The sequence below is a fragment of the Aptenodytes forsteri genome, unplaced genomic scaffold (assembly GCF_000699145.1).
Source record: "Aptenodytes forsteri isolate BGI_AS27 unplaced genomic scaffold, ASM69914v1 Scaffold119, whole genome shotgun sequence".
NCBI classification, from domain to species: Eukaryota; Metazoa; Chordata; class Aves; order Sphenisciformes; family Spheniscidae; genus Aptenodytes; species Aptenodytes forsteri.
In genome coordinates this window covers 9,013,446-9,036,682 of record NW_008796165.1, presented here as the reverse complement: position 1 = coordinate 9,036,682, position 23,237 = coordinate 9,013,446, and the positions used below count along the sequence as shown (strand labels likewise).

The window sequence follows — 23,237 nt, the reverse complement described above, 5'->3', positions numbered from 1 at the left end:
GAAAGTGAAGGAGTAACACAAGACAGATGTCTAAATAAGACATTAACTGACAGATGGGGTAAATATATGACTTTGTCGTTTACTCCATCTTCTTTAATACTGCAGAAGGAGAAATACAAAATTGACTGGTTCTCTTCCAAGCAGAGAAAGTAGGCTGTGCTAACCTCTGCATTACTCCCTCTAGCTACAATCAATAAGTGAACTAAACATCTACATTTAATCCGGGATCTTTCTGTTATAATGACATCATATCTGCAAGTGCCCAAACCCAGAAGTCCTGGGCCTGTACAAACCTAGAGATTTCTCTGAAAGCCCGGGTCTCAGACTTGGATAGTCTTTCTCTTGGTAGCAAACAAACTCCAAAGTTATTTTTGCATTGTTGTGGGTTTTGGGTTTTTCTTTTTGTATATTCCTGTGCAGCTTTTTTCACCCCTTAAAAAGTGATCTCAATCTGCAGGTGAGCACATCTTACTATGTGTGGACTACTATGATCCATTTTAGCTTGTTTACACTTCAAAATTCATTTGCTTCTTTAATTAAACAGTGGCCAAAAATATGTTGTGTCTGTGCTAAAAATTCTTGGAAAAGGCAGGTTCTTAGCTTGCAAACAGACATCTACCCAAAGACCTTCTGGTGGTATCAGTGATTCAAAAGGAGGACAAAGCTTGCTAACGAAAGGGTGTATATGCAACTGTGTAGAGGAACAAATTGTTTTCAGTACAGAATTACTGCTGCAATCCTGTAATTCCCCTTTATTTTAACCCACAAGGCAAATGGCAAGAATTTAGGAGAAAGCAATGGATACATTAGCAAATGTTATTTTGCATAGAGCTAGCCCTGCTTTCATTTGAGAGACATGACTCCTATCTACTACAATCCTTTGGGTAAGTCAATAAACAAGTACACAAGAGAAAACCCGATTCATGTGACCAGATTGTATTTTAAGACGTTTTCAGTGGAGCAAGGCAATATCCGTCCTATTCAACACTAAACTAATGCCTTGGAAAAGAAGATGAACAGTCAGGTGATAAAAGTTGATTCATCCAGATATTAAAGATGAGGGCTGAGTACAAAAGCTGCAGGCAGGTCTGAACACTGAGTGCCGGGACAGTAAAACAGACAGTTGAAATTCAGTATAAATAAAGCAATGAATATGGAATAATTAAAGAGTTTCAGCTTCACAGTGCAGAAACAAGCACTGAGTTAATATGAAAGAAATGAGGCCCCAGTTTTAAGAGATCTAAGAAGACATCAGCTCAAAACTAGTAGTGGTCAGAAAAGCAACCGGGGAAAGAAAAATAAAAGCAGAAAATGCTCTTGTATCTTGAAAGCTTTTTAACAGGACAATCGGAATGCAGCATACAGGAAGGATACATGGATGGCCAAAAGGTTACAAGGGCCTCTCCATGTAACACCGTTAAATAGAATGTCCTCTTCTTTAAGCTGTGAAGCCTGAAGGTGATAGAGCAAGACTATAAATACCAGGAGTGCTTCAAAGCTGTTCCGTTTCTTTCAGTAAAAAAAAAACAACACCAAAACAAAAACAAAAAACCTCCACAACAACAAAAAAAAGCAGCTAAGAGGTATAAAATAAAACTGCAATGGATAAGATAAAAAGGAATAAATTTAATTCCACATGACGTGTAGGTAAGCTACAGAAATTCTTGACCCATGCTAAAAAGCCGTCAAGGATTCAAAAAGGGACTGGGCAAACTCATGAAAGACTATCCACCAAGAACTTTAGACACAGACATACCACTTCTGGCTCAAATTTGTGAGCTGGAAAAAAGAAAATTAAAATCACTGGCAGCTAGGAAAGTATGCTGGGTAAACAGATATTTGTGCCATCTTAATATTCCTTCCAAGGTGTCAACAGTCAGAAAATACAGTGCGCTAGATCGATTTTTGGTCTGATTCAGTACAGCTATTCTTCCTGCTCAGCAATCTGCTAACCATTCACACCAGATAAGCAGAATGATTGGCTTGAATTAGCTAATTTTTATTATGATTTTAGTTAAACCAGGGAAGTGAAAGTTTATGCATAAGTTCCTCAGTCATGGCCCACATATGGGAGGATGTGAGGTGTATATACTGGACTGAGATGTAGTTTATGGAGTATCTACTGACAATGCCTGAGGAGGAAAAAACGAATGACTGCAGGAGCCCTTCACGACAATCTGTGAAAAAGTCAATTCAGAGCATTAACATGCAATCATGTTTACAAATCCAAAGAAGCAACACACAGAAGAACAGGAAAAGTATATTTAATTTTCTATTAAACTTCCAACCAGAATACATTTTCCCAAAACAGAAGTTAAAGCTTTTACATTACTGATAAGAATTTCATACTGATCAACACCAGATTTTCTCAGGAGAAAACAGGTAAAATGTTGGTTATACTTCCTCTCTGCTCTCCTGGTGAACCTAATCTTTTTTCAGGGTGAAGTATTATCAAAGCCTGTGCATCTCAAAGCAATGTTCCTAGTTCCTACTTACTTCTGGATATTTTATTTTTTAATTCCAAAGTAGTAATAAGAAAAGTAATTTATAGCAAATTCCTAAAGCCTATTCTAAAAAAAATGTTGTTAGAGATCCCCTTTATAAGACCATTTTAATTTAAGCAGCAGCAAATGTGTCAGAATGGAAATCTGAAAGCATTTGTATGACCTGCTATTACAGCTTTAAAAAAAAATGCTACTCATTTAATTTATATGTCAAACTATTTATAACCTTCCTCACGCTCTTCCCAACTAACCTGAACAACAGTAAGCGGCCTCATTCAACTCTAAATTTTTCATATTGATTAAAACAAAAATTGTCACAAATACCCACCATATACCATTTGTAAGAGTTAGTGCCTCAAGCTTAGCCTAAAAATCTTTGCCACAGACAAACTGATGAAATTTATTAAGAGAATTAAGGTCTCTAACCACAGAATCTAGGTGAGAGGTCCAATCAAACCCAGCCTGCGCCATATTATTGATAATGTCTAGTTTCATTCTACTTGTTTGTCAAAAATATCAAGTACTGACTGTTTACTCTAATGAGCTCAAAGTTTAGCTTTGCCTGGCTGAAGTTGTAGATTCTGAAGTTTCATTGCCATGCCCATGTTCCCAGAAACCTTCAATTTGCCTTGAAAGAATGCCTAAAAAGAAAGAAAGAGGATATGAAATGCAGTACAACATATTACCCCAAATGTACCCCTCCCAAAAGTTATGGACTATTATGTATGTGCAGGTCCTGGCCTGCACTTTCAGAATTCCAACAGTTCTAGCAGATATCTCACATTCATCAACAAACATAGTTTCTGACACTAGAAGTTAGAATAGTAAACTGACAAAGTTGTATGCTTATTATATTTGTGATACCTAAAGAGAATAAACTTGATATTGCATGTTTCTTGCATTATCGTAGCAATAGATCTGTATACAAAGCAGGGCAGAATACCCAATTTTTTGGTGATGACAGTTCACAGAATAAAAGTTCACAATTTCAGTTGAAGATGTTAAAGCAACAGTGTACAGTAGATGCCACAACTGTTTTCTTACTCAAATCCCCCCCCAGCCATTACCAATTCTGTTACTGATTAATTCAGTTCTACAAATCTAGTTTGTGAAGCAGACACGCTAAAGATTTGGGGTTTTTCCTCCAGACTTTGTAAAAAGATGAATTGCATGCACTAAAATATCCAAATTGTAGATGTAAAATTGTAATTGCTTCTGAATTTCCTACATGTACATTACAACATTTCTATAATGTGCTTTACCTTCAAACTTCTAGACACACTTCAGTTTGTGAAAATTCTTATTTACCCTGTGATTACCAGACCAAAAACTTAAGAAAGTTACCCAGAGCATTTCAAATTTAGAAGTACGTAACAGCAATTTAAAATTAACTTAAAAATCCCATTTATTTGTACCCTATGGCTGCTTTTGACACACTGAGGAATAAAAAAAACCAAATAATCATAGGCATTCAGTGGATGCTCACCTCAACTTCCGTTTTTCAGCATCAAGATTACTCCTTACGCTAATGCCAGCTATGAGCATAAAGCCCTCCAAATAGAGGGACAACATTCCTCCTTTCTTAAGTCACACTGCAAACACTAGTTTCCCCCTCTTCTCTGCAAACCAAGCGCTATTATATCCCCTTCTGGATTACCTACAGGATGTCTGAGGTAGTATGTACCTGTTCAGAAGAGCAGATACTGTCTTTCTTGATTAATTTTAGTTTGACCAATTTGTTCAAAGGAAGTCAAGAACTGTCATTTTTCACATCAGCCATGGCAGTTTTGGAAGAGGGGATTTATTTAAAAGATTTCAACTTAAACACGCTCAAAACTAACAAGCAAACAAGTCAATCCTCTTATCATCTCATCTTTGCTATACTTACTGTCTGAGGATTCATTTTGCCAGTCATGAGAGCTAACAGATCAGTGTCAGCCATTGTAATTGTACAATCCGCCTTCTTATCTGTAAGACAGAGTTGACTATGAAGATTCAAACTGAGAGATGAAACAGTAATAGAAGCTGCAACTCCATGAAGATCTGTTGATACTACAGGTTAGCAAAATGGTACCTGAAGTACATACAAATAAGGGCCACTATAAAAATATCAGCAAGAGATCATCCAATAGCCAACAGGCACCTGTGCCACCTTGTAGCACAGACCATCCCAACACTGAAGAAAGAAAGATGGACCTTTCTGAAAAGTGCTAAGCAAATTCATTCCTTGAAAAGAAACAATAATCTACTTGTAATCAGATATGTTAATTGCAAGCACTGACAATCATCTTAAGTTTTATCAAGTTTAATTTGCTAGTATTAAGATCAACTCAGAATAAATGTGTTTTCCCCTGTGACACTCTCTGAAGATACTCATCACTGAAACTTCAGGCATTTCCTGCCCTCTCCTTCAATGGGAGCAGCATGTGCATTCTTAAAAGCACTCATTCGAAGTAATTCAAATCCAGAAGTTTTTAGAAGCTTACCAGAAATAAGCTGAAAACTTATTTTAATAAGCTGTGATAGAAATATTATGTATATACCAAAGGGCTAAAAACTGCACACATCTTTTCCTAGAGTCATCTTATTATTAAACTTAACTTTTTGAAAAAAATGTTGTCCATACAACAGAAAACAGTACTTTTCTTTTTGTAATAACTTAGATCAGTGAATTACAAATCAAACCCCTGGTCACGTTTTTAATTAAAAGCTTTATGATGCAGGTTCATGAATATACGAGATTCTCAGGACAGACTGCTGTCTTCGGCTTTTTATTTACATTACTAGGATGCATGACTTCAGACACACGACAAGACATTTTCATGGCAAGGGTACAAATCCTTTGTTTCCAATACTTTTACGGGGTTCCCCACCACCCCCCAGTCTGTGTCTTATTTATGTCTACCTTTTTTAAAATGCAACTTGAAGTTTATGTCAGCTGGTGCAGTATTGAAATCAGTCAAGTTTTATTGCTTAACTAGCTGCAGAGGAGAAGTAACTTGACAATATAGACCAGCTTACCGCCCACCAGTGTCTCCAACAAAGCAACTGAAGAAACAGCTACAAATTACATTTCTGGCCCAAATTTTAAGAGGCTAGAACAACAAAACCCCCGAGGTTTGAATTTTTTTTTTTTTTTTTAATTCTGATTCCTGTAAAAGTCATATGACAGATCTGTCTAGAGCCCCTAAGAAAACATGCAATTATCTAGACAGAATTCAGAGTAGATGATGTTTAATTCTTGGTCCGAAACATCATGGATTAAAAGTGTCAGTAATAAGAAAAGTTTAAAATTAAGGTAGCTCTACACCACTTTTGCTCAAGGTCACTATAGCTTAAACAGAATATGAATTTATATTCTTTTCATTAGTTTTATATGTTTTCTGCAATAATATAATAAAGTAGCACTGACCTGAATTAACTGCCACAGAGCCTTTACCATTTTTCACATCTACTATCCAAGTTGCTTCTTTCCCACCAGGACCATCTTTTATTTTAAAGGCAAAAACCCCACCAATTTTCTTGACAAATTGCTCTCCTTCCTGTAATGACCATGTAATGTGTAAAATTATTCAAAATAATTTTAAAATAGTTTGAGTTAAACAGAAAGTAATTTAAAAACCTTTACCCTTTTTACTAACACAGAAATATCTACCTCCCTCTATTAGGCTTCATTTAAACAACCATTTAAAAGAAAACCCCACAAAAAACTATCACTATCTATGTTAAAATCTATCAACTAAAAAAAATGACCACTGTCCTAACAGTCGTCTTGCCTTAAGTCTGACAAAATGTGATTTCTTCTTCTCATCACACTTACAAAGCAAGCAACAAACACCAAACACAAACTTAAAGTTTCTTGTATTAGTTAGCAAGCTCCTCACATACAATCTAAACTTGCCTTTACTGAAATACCCTTATGCAGGTAGGAACTGTCTGAAAAAAAACAATTTAAAATCATGGCACAGCACAGAGATTTCTGACACAGCAGAATTCAAAGCTGTAACATTTGTTTCAATGAGCAGTACTGAGGAAGTGACTGATGCTACTATATTCCCATCAGGCTTCACACATGTTCTGTCATAAATTAAAATCCTGTTGTAGGTAAAGGAAGTAGTCAAATACCTCTTGGAGCTTCTTTTCAATCTCTTTGAAGACCAGATGTGACTTAAATCCATCAACAGCTGCGCTGAGAGGCACGGCTGCAATACGGCTGGTGCTGAAATGAAAAACCCATTCATTTACATACCTTTAATCACATTTTCAGCATCTTCAAATTATCACGAATAGGCCTAACACCAGCAAGAACAGCCACACTGAAACACTTTAGCAGTATAGAGCAACTATATGATATCCAAGTGAAGCTTACTCTCTGATGGGCTTGACAGCTTGAATTACAATCACTTCAAGTATCTAGACATTTTTGCATGTATGGACAGGACACTAATTTTATAATGGAAGTAAATCGGCAAGCACTACTACCACACCTCGTGTGAAGAGAGCGCAGCACATGCACCATCTCAGAGAACTACCTTTTTTTTTTTTTGGCAAAACAAATCCCCTTTTCCCTCACAATTCATGTGGGTCTCTTAACAGTCACAAGAGGCACTAAGCATTATTCCTGGTTCTCTGGAACAGTCATCCTGCATGGCCTGACAGTAGCATGGAATCTAATTCTTCATTTCTGCAGAGGCACCCAGAGCCAAAGTAAGTATAGAGATGTCCAAAGAAATGGAAATTCAAGCAGCAGGAAAAACAAGTTTACAATTATTACCATCTCTTGGCAGCAGAGTTCAAAACTGTGGCGAGGTTTGATATTGTTAAAGTGACAGAATTGCTTAAGAAACGTTGCTAGAACTTATATTTGTGTGGTACTAACACAACCCTATAGATGTATGCTGAGGTAGCAATAGTAGGGACTGTCTCATCTGAAGAAGACATATCAATTTTGCTAATAAACCAGGGCTGTACTAACAGGATGTAAAATTGTAAGGTGTCAAAAAAAAAAAAAGCAGAACTGTTTCAAAGACTAATCCAAAATGGATCAAGTCCTGCTGTCATTTACCTTGATGTACATTCTTGGCAGGTATTACTATGGCCACTTATTACAGGCTAGATCTGAATCCAATGATTAAGTCTACATGCATTGCTGTAGAAAAAATGGTATGAAGTATCTTCATAAACATGAAATGCCACCACCTTTCCCTTAATTACACAATACACAACATCATTCAATTACATAAGCAGTGTCTGAACAGATTAGCCACACTGTTTCATTCCAAAGTCTGATATACATTGGTGCAACTCCTTGTGTCAGGCATCTCCCACACACAAAGCCTTTAGGAGAACTAAAGGTTTTTAAGCTTCTCTAATGTAAGATGAAACTAGTATTGTTAGGATTTCTCTGAGTTGTACCTAAGAAAGAATGTAAGAAATTCTCAATACCAACAAAGGTGATGTGAGCTGTAGTAAATGAGACAATTTCTTCAGGAGAAATGTTATCTATACATGCAAAGCTTTTCCTGACAGGACGGCACTACTTCCAGCAGTACCTCCACGTTAATGGTATACAAATAGCAACAGAGTCCCTGTATCATAAAATTACAATAGTTTTAAAGACAAAGTTCAAAGCAATGGAAAATAGTATATTCCCTGTAACAGTCTTTTCCCCTCTGATTTAAAACTGTGTACCAACACCCACTGCCAAGTTTTGTGAGTATGTTTGAAGAGAATCCATAAGAAGACATGATTTTTCCTGTATCACACCTATTTTCTCGTATGGTTTAACCTCTTACAGATTACAGATGTGATAGGATTATCACTTCTGACACTGTACTACAAAAAGTTACTGCTGCAGCCCTTCAAAGTTCAATTGCTTCTCTCATTACCTCTTCCACAGATTATATTGTCGCCTCCCAGGAATTGTACAGGTCTAGCTAAAACAGACATTAGAAATATGAGTTGGGAGGGGAATATTTCTTTCTGGAAGCCCAGTACATGAAAAATTTTACTGTTTGCAGGTTTTTAGAGCAAATATAAAGTATTCGTATCAAGCTTTAAAACCAAAACCATAACACCCATAAAGAGTATCTCAATCTTTCCAAGCAAAGGTGAAAGTGAAAACATAAAGGGAACTGTGTATTAAAAGAGTATCTCCTGAAATTCTGGTATATTTACAAATTTTAAGTCTTTTCTCTCAATTCCTGTCCATCCTAGCATAGCACTGTAACAGATTGCAAGACAGCTTCATAGCAGTGTTCTCCTCTCCCTCTGAAGTACGCTACAATTGCAAGTGCAAATGCTTTAGCCAGGACTGGACGAGTAACATGCCTGAATTCTAACAAGTACTTAGATTACCACATGTAACACATACAGCTGAAAGCAATTCTTCACGAAACCAAACTAGTAACAATTTTAGAAGTGAAAGAGCAGTGGGTATCTCTATTCCCATGGATGTCTTGCTTTTTTTTGTCAAGTCCCTAGTTTCAAGTAATTTATTTTATTGTGGCCTGTTTTGTTCTTGGAATTTTTTGTTGTTGTTCTGTTGGCTTTTTTCCCCTCCAAACATTAGACTTTTCCTTACAGGAAATCACGCGAGCCATTTTTATGGGCCAGTTTGCTCTTTTCAATAACTTAGCACTCGCAGTGCATACTGTTTATCAGGAATAAGACACTGTGGAAGTTATAATCTCTGTATAAACCTGCAGGGCCGTTGGTACACAACAGTTCCAACTGCTGAGGAAGTTTTAGTTTACAGTGCAATTTCTTCCTTGCGCAGAGGCAAACAATAACTCTAAAAAAAATAAATTTTGAAACACAAAGGTATGGGAGCTCAGTCAACACAAACTGAGCTTAGTCTACAGCACTACTGAACCCACAGTGGAAGTTTCCAATGACAGCGTAACCAAGGCCTGTACACGAATGCTGAACATGCATTTTCATTCAGCAGTGCATTTTCTTGCCCTATGCTCTGTAGAGATACAGTCGAAAGATGACTATTTTGTAAGGTCTTTCAGTACACACAGTGCTTTTTCCCTCCTCGAGAAGTCAGCTACACGCAGAGGGCAGACCCTCAACTGCCCCACCACTTCTCCTCCCGGGGCGTTACGCAGTGGAATCGGACCGTCTCGTCTCGATTAGGCGCAGTGGGCAGCCCCAGCCCCGCGGGGCTCTCACCTGGCGGCTCCGGGGAAGCCCATGCCGTAGAGGGTCACCACCACGGCCCCGCCGAGGCCCAGGTTGTGCTGCAGCGCGACCTTTGCCCCGGGGACCTGCCTCCTCCCGGCCAGACCGCGCAGCTGCCAGCAGAGTTCGGCGCACTGCGCCAGGCCTGAAAAATCGAGCACAGAGCGTGTGGGCCCCGGTGCCTCCGCAGCGGGGCCCGGTGCCGGCCCGGCGTGGGGAGAGGGCGACAGGGACCCGCCCCACGTGCCTCCACTGACCGCATCCCCCGCGCCCTGCCCTCCTGGAACATGAGAGGAGATAACAGAAGGGCATTTAAAAACAAGCGAGCAAGCTTTGCTCTCCCCGCCAGCTGTAAAGATGGCCGGTTTAGTGCTGGTCCAGCAAAGACGCTTCGGCGAAGCTGCAGAGAAACTGGTCACTGCGGAAGCGATGCACGCTCTTGAGTATGCGCAGGTTTGAAACTCAGACTTACTCATTTTTCACATTTCTACGAGACTGCATAGAGAGAGGCTAGCCAAAGCTATTGCCTAAGAGGTCACGCGCCTGGATGGACAGTGTGAGCCATCTTAAAAAAACCCAATTCTCCACAGGGCCCGTACCAAACAGGCAACTCGGCATCGACTTTGGAATCTCCAAGACACAAATACGTGGCAATCATAAGCATTTTAAAATGCTCGTAACAAGTACGTATTATACTACATGATAAGAAAAAGCCCTAGAATACACAACTGAACTGTGATTAAAACTAGTGCTGGGCATAGCTGGTTAAATGAAGCAAGGAATATACTACAGGCATATTCCATAAACTTCCTTCCCTAATAAGATATTAAGTGAATACAGGCAATAGGATTTGAGAAAGTTAATACTTGACAGCTCAGATACCTAGAAATATATTTTCTTGGGAGGCCCAAAATGAAGGTGAATCCCTTTTCATTATAGCCCTGGTTTTCAGGTTGCACTTACCCTCGGTCTCCCCTACTATTCTATCAGCTATTTCTGCAATTATGATTCAGTTCCACCACACGCACATTTCTTCTTCCCTCCATCACCTACAGACCTCCACCCCTTCCTCTCCCTTCCCCTAGACAACTGTGTAGGCCTTTGGGCAAGGCAGAGGAGGAATCCGCATTTAACGCGCCGAATTTTACGCATTGCCAAGTGAAACGTTACAAAGAGGATGAGTAAGAAGTTTTATAATTCCAGTCATAGATGAGAATTAACAGATTTCATTTACACTCTCTCAGCCTCAAGGAGAGAATGTGTACCGTGGCACATCCTGCCCTGGAATGGTTTGGAAATTTAAGATGACTGATAGGACCTCTGATTAGCATATAGGTAGCCTCGAGACTGTTTTATAGTGAAATTAAGCGGACAGTCTGTAGACATGTCATTTTCTGCATTTAATGACTCTTCCCCCCATCCCTTGGCAATAGAGAGAGGCATGAATACCAGGAATTGCCTCTACATTTATCACTGTGTAATTCACAAAAATTGAACACGTACCTAGCAATGTAATACTCTCATCCTGTTACAGATACCCACAGTCTCATTTACCTGGACTGTTTTTCTTCCAAAGTTTCCTAATACTTCCCCCCCTACACTAACTGCAGATTATCTAGCTGTTACAGCTGTTCAGATTAAGGTTTGTCATTTCACAAGGTTTCCTCTTCTCCAGTTTTCTGGCAACTTCTCATTTCCAAATAAGGAAGGTGAATTATCTTCACAAATCCAAACACATTTTAGCCAAGAGCTATCTCATTTGGAAGCAAGCGTAGCAGTTTAAAGAAAACAAAAAACAAAACAAAGAAAAGGAAAACCTGTGTTGCTGGGAAATGGTGACTAACTGAGCTTCTGTTGTAAACATCAGATAAATATTTCGACGTCCAAGGCTTAACAGAAAGAGCTTTTACTACAGCTAACAAGGGTACAGGCTATTCAGAAGCAGTAAAAATCTCCAAAATCTGAATTTTAGAAGATGATAACATACGAAAATGGTTATTCAAACTACATTCATCAGAAGGTGTACTACTAAGCAATTATTTAGAAAAAAGTTAAGCTGTTTCACAGGTTGCTTTAACAACAGAAAAAGTAGCACCATAAATTAAATAAGTGCTAATGATCAAATTCACGCTCCAACTCTTTTGGTTTGAGCAATACTACATGGTCAACCTGCCCTAATGCTTGCATTAGTTGGAAATAAGAATCAACTCCAGAGCTTCCTTCCAGTCTTAGGAAGCCCTCATGTTTCATACGGACAAATACAAGTGGGAAGCATCTGCCTGCTCAAGAGCTGTATCTAAATGAAATGGTTTTTTGCATACCTGTAGCACCAAGTGGATGACCCTTAGAAATCAAGCCACCACTAGGATTAATAACCCATTTTCCTCCATAGGTATTGTCTCCTCTGTCAATCAGGTCACATGCTCTTCCTATAAAACAGTATTTATAAAAGAAAAGTGTTTTGGTTTTTTTTTTTAGTGATTTTTCAATTCTACTGTCACTTACCGAAGATGCTGCATGTCAGTCAAAACCTAGGAAATAACTACACAGATTTTACAAAAAGCAGATTGAAATTAGCCAAACTACATTAGTAAGACTTGCTTATACTACTGGAGAAAGCGTAACATGGAAAAGAAGTAAAAGGGCTAGTGTTTGATGCAAAAGCTTTTTTAAATTTGCTGTTGAACTGTTTTGTTGATACACAGTATTATGATATAATCACTATAATGAAGCTGTTCATTATTCTATTAATGAAACTGCAGCAGTAATTATGTTTTTTGTAAAAGAGGGGTTAGTCATAATTTGTGACCCCCAGGACATGGGGGTCCTGGTGAACACCAAGTTCAACATGAGCCAACAACGTGCCCTTGCCACAAAGGCGGCTAACGGTATCCTGGGCTGCATTAAGACATTAAGATAGTAAATAAAACCACTCATAAGACTAATGCTTAGAATTGCTTAGCTTTCCAGACTGTTAGTTCCCATGCCTTCAGCAGACAGTCCTCCCCTTTAACCAGTCCCTTACTCCTTTATTCTTGTACCAGCTTCTTCAGCTTACGTTATTAACGTCAAAATCTAAAAAAATCTGCCACATTTCCTGTATTTGTAACTTACTTCTCCCATTAAATGAGAATACCAGGTTAGTCTTGCACATCTAAATCCACAGTGTGGTTCTATGCCATTTCACTAATCTGTCTAATTAGTCTACCGTTCCAAGATAAGTTTCACATACTAGCAAGGTCAGACTGACTGAAAGCTGGTGAGAATTGCACTATTAATTACCATACACAAGACTTATTGGTCAAATAGACAAGTACCATCAGGATTCATCTGTATCTTCGGTTAAAGGAATGACGCTTTTATATTATTTATATGAGACTTTTATATTCTTAAAAGGCAATACAAGGATGGATGGAAATCTTCAGGTAGGTAAGTAAATAGCCCTGAAAAAGGGGCATAATACTGAGAAAGCTCAGAAGAGTCCTTAATTTCCTTGCTCTGCTTGCTTAAAAGAGCCATCCTTGCATGAGCTAGCCGTATGATTTCACATAGTTGTCCAACACTTTAATTTGCCTTGTATACTTCTTCAGAAATCACAGTAACACGCTCATTTGTTAAACTAATTCTAGTTTGCAGGTCGTCTTTGTTACTACAGTGGTAACTTGCTTTTCCCTCTTATGAGGTTAGCTAATAAGACTTTCAAATACAGAAGATCTGTCCAGTAGACAATGCAAAGTTCTAATTATATGAACAGATAAAAAGGTATTTTTAATGCTTTCCATTTTAATAAAACAATGATCTCCACTGATGCTATTACCTTCTGGACAGAGTCCCAGAGCTTCGTAGGTAATGAACTCATTAACTGAGAAACAGTCATGAAGTTCAATCACATCAACATCTGTAGGTTTTAGGCCTGCTTTTTCAAAACATTTTGCTGCAGCTTTTTTAGTCATATCATAGCCAACCTGCAACAAGAAGAAATTGTACGTTAAAATACCATTAAAGAAACATAGCTAGCAATTTCATTTCTACACTTAATTTTAAATGTGCTTCTATATATCCTGTAGGTGAAAGTAACTTGTAGGAGATGGCATTCTAATTTATTTTGATGCATCACATATCACTGCATTTAATATTCATACAGTATGAATTGTATAGAAAGAAATAATACATTCTAAGTCTCACTGTTAGCATGTGGAAACTTTTCTGGGGAATATCCTCTATTTTCTCAACCTTGCTCATAAGCCAAATTGCTCCTTTGCATGACTCAGACCAACAGCCTTGAAACAAATCCTTAAACTGTCTTGCTACCATTTTCTATCAGCCATCTGACTAGAATTGTATATGAAACCCAAACAGAGCATGACTAGAGTAGAAACTATTGGGTATTCTAATGGTTTGACTTACATCCAATTATTTCAGTCAATTTGCAGTGGGATCCAAATTTTGCAGTTCAGGTCTTTCCCTTCATTCTACTTAAGCAAGTAATCATGACTATACCCAACAGGTTATTTCAGCTTCAGTATTACACAGATGTAAGTAAAATTGTTTTAAGTTTCATTACTCTTATAAACAGAAAAATTAAAGAAATGTGTTTCTTGCTGTTCAAACTGTTTACAAAGTAGCCTTTAAATAATTTGTTAAAAACTAGGTTTTTGATAGCCTGTTTATAAATGTCTTACTGTTACTCCACAACCATGCTCTTTGCTTATTCCACCTGCCCAAATGAAATTACATTCACCACAAAGTATAATTTGTTTGCTTACTGACATGGAAATGTCTACAGTATCATTAGGACTTGCAGGTACTAAAAAAAAAAAAACCCTGAGGAGTATCAGGGAATACAGAATTGTAAACCTACCATCTTCATACAACTGTTTTCTTCAAATGTGCTTGGATAATCAGTAGCCATCACCTGGGCTAGAATTTCCACAGCTTTTGGCTGCAACTTATGCCTTTTCACAAAGTCCTCACTAGCTAAAATTGCAGCTGCGGCACCATTAGATGTTGGACTGATTGAAAGAAAAATAATGATGTCATCATTCTAAATTAGTAAATCTTTCATAGAATTATTTTTTAATACAAACCAAAAAACAAAAAGGACAAACAAAAAACCACTTTCTTTGGCTGATGCCACTGAAACTATAAATTCCATCAGTGTTTGCTGGACACTTTCAGTAATATTTATAACAGACAATTGAAAAGCATGACATCAAAATAGAAACGCATCATTAAGGTTTTTCAATTTAGAAAAAAATCAAAGCTTCTACTTGGCTATAAACATTGTTAACAACAAGCCTTTCAGGAGCGTATAGGAAAGGCTGAAGAGAAGAATTAACACTTAACAGCAACAGATGCACGTTGGTAAAAGATACAGAATGACACGAGAGCCCCAAAGTACAAAACATATTTCAGCTTACTGTATTACACTGTGAACAAGTATCTAGATAGTGTTTGGTCAAGACAGAGATTCCACATTTGTTTTATTTATAAGAAGTTTTACTTAAAATAATCTGTAAATTTTAAGTTACATGCAAACAGACCTTTATTTCAATAGATGTCCTACCATATTTGTCTTAACATCAAGATTTATTTCACAATGCTAAGTCCTCTCCTTACCAACACTGTAAGACAGTCAAGAAATCAAAAATTTTGCGAGAATGCAGAACTTCATCTAATGTATACTCCTTTTGGAACTGGGAATACCTAAGAAAAACATACAGATGCCATCTTAGTTTTAGCACAGCCCTTAGCAGTAGACGTACTAATATCACACTATTAGGCAGCTACAGAGCTGTTTTTACAAAGTATAAGGCACTGGATATAGAATTTATGCTGGGTATAATTCTCATTCCATAATAAAGAATATGCTCTGCAAAGTATTTCTAAAAATAATACTCAGTTTTGCATGAATTTTTAACAGCAACATATGTTTAATATAGAGGTAGAGTACATTACTCACGGGTTTTTAGTTGAATGGCTATGATTCTTCCATGCAATTTTTGCAAAGTATTCTGGATTTGTCCCTGGAAGGGGTAAGAAAGCTGTGTTGAAATACTTTGTTTACCCAAACAGTGCTAACATAGCATTTTAAATATTGTGTCATAAGAATTTGACCTTTACAAGCACCTTTACAAGAGACTCATTGTTATCAAAACTTTCTTTAGAACAAAACTTAGGTTTAAAAATTAGATTAATACTACTGAAACTGGTTGAGTTTTTGCTAACAGAACATCCTATTTGCATATTTAACACTAACATAAAAATAACGGCAGTGCATTTTATTTGAGGTATTACTATATTGCTGAAACTTGAACACTCATTTTCGCATCAGTACAAAACAGCTGGAGTGAAATATTGGGAGTCTAAAATTTTTCCATATGCTAGTCTAGAACCAAGTGCCAATAAAAGATGCTCAGCAGGCCGGCATGCTATCTTGGAGGCAATTCCCTTGTCTGGTGAGGGGGTAAGAAACGGCAGTGGCAGCAGCCTAGTACTACATATTGAATCAAATACCTGAAAGCTTTTGTCAAACAATTCAGTCCCAAGTCTATCAACCCATCCTAAGACACAAGGAAAAAATGCAGGAAGTTATACAACCTTATTGCCCAGACCTTACAGAAGCACAAACCGTACCATTAGCATGATTACTAGACACTCTGTATCACAGCCTTAATTTTGTCTCCTGATGGTTTGGTTTGCCTACACATCACCAACTTTTCTGTAGATAACTCTTTATCCAAATGTATTCCCATATGTGTTAGCTGTAGATGTTGCAGTTGTAGTACTTGGGTAAAAGAAAGGACACTGAATGCTAACATTTTTTAAAAACGAAATCCTAATATATATATTTTTAAATCACTTCATTAAAAGAAGACAATGAAAAAATGTATTTTAACATACCATATTTCTCCATATGTTCTTTGCCAGCATTTGCAAACATCTGAGGTGCTACTGGAGCACTTGCTAAGCCATATTTATTCATCATAATTTCCAAATGTTTGTCCATTGGATTAGTTCTGTCTGAAAACTAAAAAGAAAAGAAATAGTTATAAAGCAAGTCATAATTTACTTTTCTTTACAACACTGCCACAAAAGTGCCATGGATTTCAAGCAAAATAGAGGGTTTTCTGATTATTTTAACAATTCCACTGGACAGTATGTTGCACTTCAGTGACATGTTTTGAAGCATTCATAATTTCCCAACTACAAGAAGAGTAAATAAGCAGAAAATGCTTAACATTATAATCACTGCACTGATTCATGGCAAGGACCACCCCTATGTGATTTCTATCACAGGCACTGTTTTCAGCAGAGGACTTCAGGTATTTTCCACCTCAGCTTAAAATCCTATAGTTAACATAGTTCCAAGTTATAAAATTAATACTGTGTTAGTATTTTCAATGAACCTTAGATGAAATGTTGTAAAGCATGTTAAAGATAACTTACTCATTTCAATCAGTTGTTAGATTTAACATTTCTCACCCAAACTTCTGCATATATTATCAAATTTGGCAGTTTTGTAGTTAAACGACATATGGGCTCTAATATTGCTTGCCATAAGGCAAAATACAAACAAAACCCCCACACTTCTCCAGTAAAAACAAAGAAGAGACAAGAAAGAAAGGTTTACAGAAGCTCTTAGTTTTTGGGAAAGTGTGTTAACTGGTCAACTGAGTAAGCATCAAGCCAAAAGCCAGAAGACCCAGATTCTTTCTTTGATTTGCTGTGTCATTTTGAGAAAGACACTTCAGTTGCTCAGTGCTTCAGTCTTCTATCTGGTATTTTCATTATTCCCTACTAACCCTGCCTTTAATGTATTCTTGGCAAAATACTAAAAGCATGACATACTACATAAAATTAATTCTAAAACATTCCATGCAAAATTTGTATATCATAGCTGCAATCAGAATCATAAAACTCATTAAAAGTTTCCGTGTATCAAAATAATGGTTTATTCTGTCATCATCTACAGCAACATCTTAAAGCAACTGGTATTTATGAGAATATGTCTCAGAGAATGAGGAGGTGTAATTCATCTACGAATACAATGAAACATATGAAGGTGTTTCAGACACTTACACCTGAAGAAAGGGATCCTTTTGCCATCCTCTCAAAGCCAAGTGCCAGAACACAATCTGCCAAACCTTAAAATAAAATTTGTGGCTATTTAAAACACAGTGTAATTATAAATGACATTATGTATTAACAACTATTCCATTACAAGAAATATACATAAACACCTACCAGCTGCTCTTCCTCCTTTCTTCATTTTTGAGAGAGAGTCAAATTGGGGTGGGAATGGTATTGATACAAACATATTGATACTAAAGAATGAGAGATCACTGCAGGGTTTGGGTTTATTTTTAAACTGTTTGACAGCAATTATCTTAGATGACCAAGCACTTATGTCTCTGCTACAAATACTAGTATAATCATACAGAATGTTACTATAGTTTTCATTACAGAAACATCAGCATTTAAGTGCAAGAAAGTATCAAAGTCCACAAAGGAACTGCAGAAACAGAAGGGAAACACTCATCTGTCAGTTCAAAGCATAGAGTGTCACAAGGCATTGCTCTCTTCCCCTCCCTTCCAAAAATGCGTTAGTCAAACACTTGTGTTAACTTCAAGTTTAAAAAAAAAAAAAAAAAAGAAAAAAAAGAAAAAAAAGCTAAGCTTTTTAGCAGATTCTTCTCTCCTTTTCATCCGCAGAGTCTAGTGTCTTGCAGTACTATAATGCAACTTGTTTTGCACTACGTATTCCACACGATTCTTCCAGAAAAAACTTCACTGCCTTGCTACTTACTAGGTTCATACAGCTTACGACACAGGAAAGGACATTTCTATCCATATACACCATCTTACTGCATCACAGATATAGTCTCTTAGGTGCACACATAATGCTCTAGTTCATAGTGATAGTCTTACTCTTTTAAGTGCTTGGTCTCATATTTGTGTATACAACTGACCAACCTTTTCAGCTGAGTGAGGCAGAAGACGCAATTTTGCCTATAAGGATAGGACATTTACAACTCGGAGTACTCACACATTCACTAGTTCTGGTCTTCATTCAAGTTATATTTGTAAAAATAGAGAATATGTATTACCCAGCCCCAGAGCAAAACAACTCACCTCCTTCTACTAGCTGTCTGGCCATGAACAAAGCAGTTGATCCAGTAGCACAGTTGTTGTTAACATTAACGATAGGAATGCCAGTTAAACCCAAACTGTGATAGATAGCCCGTTGTCCACAGGTTGAGTCACCTTTATACAGAGACACAACATTAAAATAAGGTACATAATCAAACTTCACTAGCAAAAAGAAATCCCACCATATATGTGCAATGCTACCACTTAAACTGTAAACTTGAACTTTTGTACTGTCATCTTGAGTATGTCTCTCAAGTATCCACAGTACAAGAACCTTAGAAACAAGATGAAAATCATCAGATTTTAAAACCAGAAGTTTGTCCTGCTTCTGCGACAACAGGCCATGAATCAACACGGGTACCAGTCTCTTCTCCCGAGTAACAAGCGATAGGACAAGAGGAAATGGCCTCAAGTTGCACCAGGGGAGGTTTAGATTGGATATTAGGAAAAATTTCTTCACCGAAAAGGTTGTCAAGCATTGGAACAGGCTGCCCAGGGAAGTGGTGGAGTCACCATCCCTGGAAGTATTTAAAAGATGTGTAGATGTGGTGCTTATGGACATGGCTTAGTGGTGAACCTGGCAGTGCTAGGTTAACAGTTGGACTTGATGATCTTAAAGGTCTTTTCCAACCTAAACGATTCTATGATTCTAAGGTAACTGGACTGGACAGAAACGTCTTAGAGGTGTGGCTTGGAAGCTGTTACAGATATCACAGCTGACTGACCCTACTTCAGTTGCCATAATACAGTCATTAATAGAGAAACAGGAAGAAAGTAAATGGAAAACTCTTTGGAATGGAAACAGATTTCCCCATAACAGAAATCTGATTTTGACTGCTTTGAGAAATACATCAGGCATCTGTGAATTGGAGTGACAGGAAAAGGTTCAAACCAGTCATTTAACACCATCTCTTCTCACTACAATAAGCAGTGACTGCAAGTTAAAAGCTTCTGCTGAGGGTGTCTACTAGAAATCTGTTCGAGGGTTGTGCTGGTTTTAGCTGGGATGGAGTTAATTTTCTTCGTAGAAGCTAGTATGGGGCTATGTTTTGGATTTGTGCTGAAAATAGTGTTGACAATACAGCGATGTTTTCGTTATTGCTGAGCAGTGCCTTCACAGAGTCAAGGCCTTTTCTGCTTCTCACCCCACCCCACCAGCAAGTAGCCTGGGGGTGCACAAGAAGTTGGGAAGGGACACAGCTGGGACAGCTGACCCCAACTGACCAAAGGGATATTCCACACCATATGACGTCATGCTCAGCATATAAAGCTGGGAGAAGAAGGAGGAAGGGGGGGATGTTCGGAGTGATGGCATTTTGTCTTCCCAAGTAACTGTTACGCGTGATGGAGCCCTGCTTTCCTGGAGATGGCTGAACACCTGCCTGCTGATGCGAAGTAGTGAATGAATTCCTGGTTTTGCTTTGCTTGTGTGCACGGCTTCTGCTTTACCTATTAAACTGTCTTTATCTCAGCCCACGAGTTTTCTTACTTTTACGCTTCCGATTCCCTCCCCCATCCCACCGGGGGGCAGTGAGCGAGCGGCTGTGTGGAGCTTAGTTGCTGGCTGGGGTTAAACCACAACAAGGGTCCTGCTGGTAATGAAGGCAGGGCAGCACTGTATTGGTATGTGAACAACTCAGTTTTGTCTATATCAGCTGTGAAGCATTATTCTGGCGCCATACTAATGCATGTACTCTCAATAATCTTATATAGTACATTAAACCATGGTTATGTTTCTATATATGTCCATAGGATTAATATAGTTATGAACCTCTCACAGCATAGATCTCATCTATCATTTAAGAGTTGCATCCAAGCAGATATCTCTTATGTGCTCTTGGGCTGAAAGTGCAAGGACACAGTACATGTTTAATCTCCAAAATACCCCCAGGACATGTCTTCAACTCAAGAGCAATGCATAAACAAGCATATCCATTCTAGTGTACACACAGCATCACACAAAAGAAAAAAGAATTTTCAAGTCTATTGCCATAAACCTTGTAAGTCTTGCACAACTTGAATAAATATACCACCTGGTCTTGCTGAAAGAGCTACTTGTATAAAACACATTTGCAAGACAGAATTTTATGGAAGTCTTTCCATACCTGTGACTAGAACTGTAAACTCCATAAACAAACAGACATAGATCAGTGATCACTAAAAATAATAATTTTTTAAAAGTTTGAGACAGTTCTACAAACTGACATGATTAAATATTATAACCTGAAATTGATGGGATCCCCCATACTTTATCCACACAGATGTGCGGATAAAAGTAGTGTCACATGTTATTACTTACCATAAACATAACCCACACATGCCTGCTTCACCGCTGAATAAGGAACCCCAGCATCAGCTAAAGCCTTCTGGCCTAAAAAAAAATTTTGAAGTTGAAAAAAAGTTTAAAAGTTGAAGAAAAAAAAAAAAGCAGCTCTCACAACCATAACAAGCAAACCTAGACTAGTATGTATGATTCATGCATTCACAAACAAGAAAATAAGACAGCTGTAAAAATTCCTTATTATATGATACAAATGGTTAATATAGTCTTGCATCTTAATTCTCATAAGGACAATTTTGCAGTATTTGCAGTTCTGAACAAGCTCCTTTATCAAAAAATTTCATGGAATCAATTCTGTGTTCATGCACAAAGGTTGTTTGTCCTAACAAAAGTATGTTTGAATAATATAAGTAGGTATGAAATTATTTAAGTGTCCAATTCAATTTTAAGCTATCCTTCTGACTTCAGTCCTGGAAGGCAGTGAGTTGGACAGGTCAGTTATGGATTTTGTGAAAGTTTCTTTTTTATCAGTTTTAGATTTGCTTTTTATATGTATCTATTTACTGAACAGTAGCTGTTCCTTCATATGTATCATAAAAAGATTAACTGTAAGACTTAAAATAAGTGTCAGCAATCAAACTAAATGCTTTCTTTATTATTAAATTACCTGCCTCCTTAGCCATGTCAGGATAATCAATGGTCTTCTCATTAGGCTTTGTGAACTGACAAAAAAAAAAAAGGAAAAAAAAAAAGCACAAGAACAAATCACAGTGAGATTTAATACATCTTTTGCTCAAATTGGTATATTTAAAAGCTTTATATTTAACTTTGTAACAGGTTTGTGAACAATGTTTTAAATAATGCCAACAATTTAATTTAATTGACCCAAAAGTGCATGAACAAAATCTGCACAATTACCAAGTGTTACCACCAGACCCTGTGATGGCTAAAACCAGAAAATAGTGCAATTTTATGGAAGCCGAGGACCATTTTTGCTCAGTCTTAAAGATCCATGACTTGTATGGAGATGGACAATAACCCTGTCCAAAGCCTGTGGGCCAGAGAGAGAATAACGGTCATCTTCACTGATTCATTATAATACATGACATAATCTTCACTAAGGCTTTGATAAATATTTGCCTTCCACTTTACTTTGTTATACTCCTATTTGTAACATGAAAATGCTTGTTCTTCGTACGGAACTTAATTCTACATAAGCCTCCCTTTCCCAAGTCTTATTCTACTTTGTTACAAATCATATCATACCTTACCCCTCACCATTGGAGTAGAGGTGGCATTTCTGTTTTCTTTGTAGTATGACTCATTACAGTCCACCAACAAATACATGTGTTTTGCATTTTTACATCATTAACAAAAAGTGTCACTGCTAAAAAAAACATACTAACTATAGTTCTACAAATTATTTGATGTTCACTGTTAGTATATAAAAGTTAATTTACTACCTCCTTATGCTTACCTCCCCAACTCCAGTCTTTCACAACACTTAGCTGTACTTTCTGTAGTGCCTCCTTTCCTTAATTTAGACAGAGAACCTTCATACTGAAGGTCATAAGAAAAATCAGTCAGTGAATTGATCATTGTAAAAGTCTGTAAGAACGACTGATGTTACTTGGGCTAACAAAGAGGGGAAAAAAGAGTATTGACAATTTCTCAAATCACACTAAACTGGTAACTGAGATGATCCACTTTTGAAAATGAAAGGCACGGTCTGTGGAACTGACAATTACACACACAGGAAACACAGACTGTTGTTTTGAGAAGGTATACCAGTGTTTAGCAGACATTACATCATTACAATTAAAAAAGGAGAAAGGATACAATCTTAAAAATTGACTTCATAATAAAATGCTTAAGATGCAATATGGTGTCTGACAAGTTTTAGTTGTCTCTTCCATGCTATTGTTTCTTCCTTGAGTACATCACAAATGGGTTTAAGGTGAGGTCCAGTAACTTCCAAAACTATATTCTGTGATCCAATCCAATAAAGACAATTAACAGAATGAAGTCTTTTACCTTTTATTTCCTCCCCTATCACATCATATGCTGGAGAAATACCCATGCAGCAACAAAAAAAGTTATTTAAAAAGCAAGGG

General features: G+C 37.4%; 1 protein-coding gene across 1 annotated transcript in view; it reads right to left on the bottom strand.

Moving 5' to 3' along the window:
• Positions 1–2,247: 2,247 nt before the first annotated feature.
• The window catches only part of SCP2 (sterol carrier protein 2), a 21,346-nt gene continuing 356 nt past the window's right edge, over positions 2,248–23,237 (bottom strand). The window contains exons 2-16 of the mRNA XM_009287379.2: positions 21,791–21,909; positions 21,142–21,213; positions 18,825–18,956; positions 17,772–17,836; positions 16,593–16,719; positions 15,652–15,715; positions 15,309–15,395; positions 14,551–14,701; positions 13,507–13,654; positions 12,011–12,118; positions 9,681–9,834; positions 6,630–6,723; positions 5,917–6,046; positions 4,393–4,472; positions 2,248–3,145 (exon numbers count right to left, since the gene is read on the bottom strand). Coding sequence (XP_009285654.2) covers positions 3,050–3,145; positions 4,393–4,472; positions 5,917–6,046; positions 6,630–6,723; positions 9,681–9,834; positions 12,011–12,118; positions 13,507–13,654; positions 14,551–14,701; positions 15,309–15,395; positions 15,652–15,715; positions 16,593–16,719; positions 17,772–17,836; positions 18,825–18,956; positions 21,142–21,213; positions 21,791–21,909 — 1,627 coding nt within the window. The 3' untranslated portion in view covers positions 2,248–3,049. The remainder of the gene's footprint in view (positions 3,146–4,392; positions 4,473–5,916; positions 6,047–6,629; positions 6,724–9,680; positions 9,835–12,010; positions 12,119–13,506; positions 13,655–14,550; positions 14,702–15,308; positions 15,396–15,651; positions 15,716–16,592; positions 16,720–17,771; positions 17,837–18,824; positions 18,957–21,141; positions 21,214–21,790; positions 21,910–23,237) is intronic.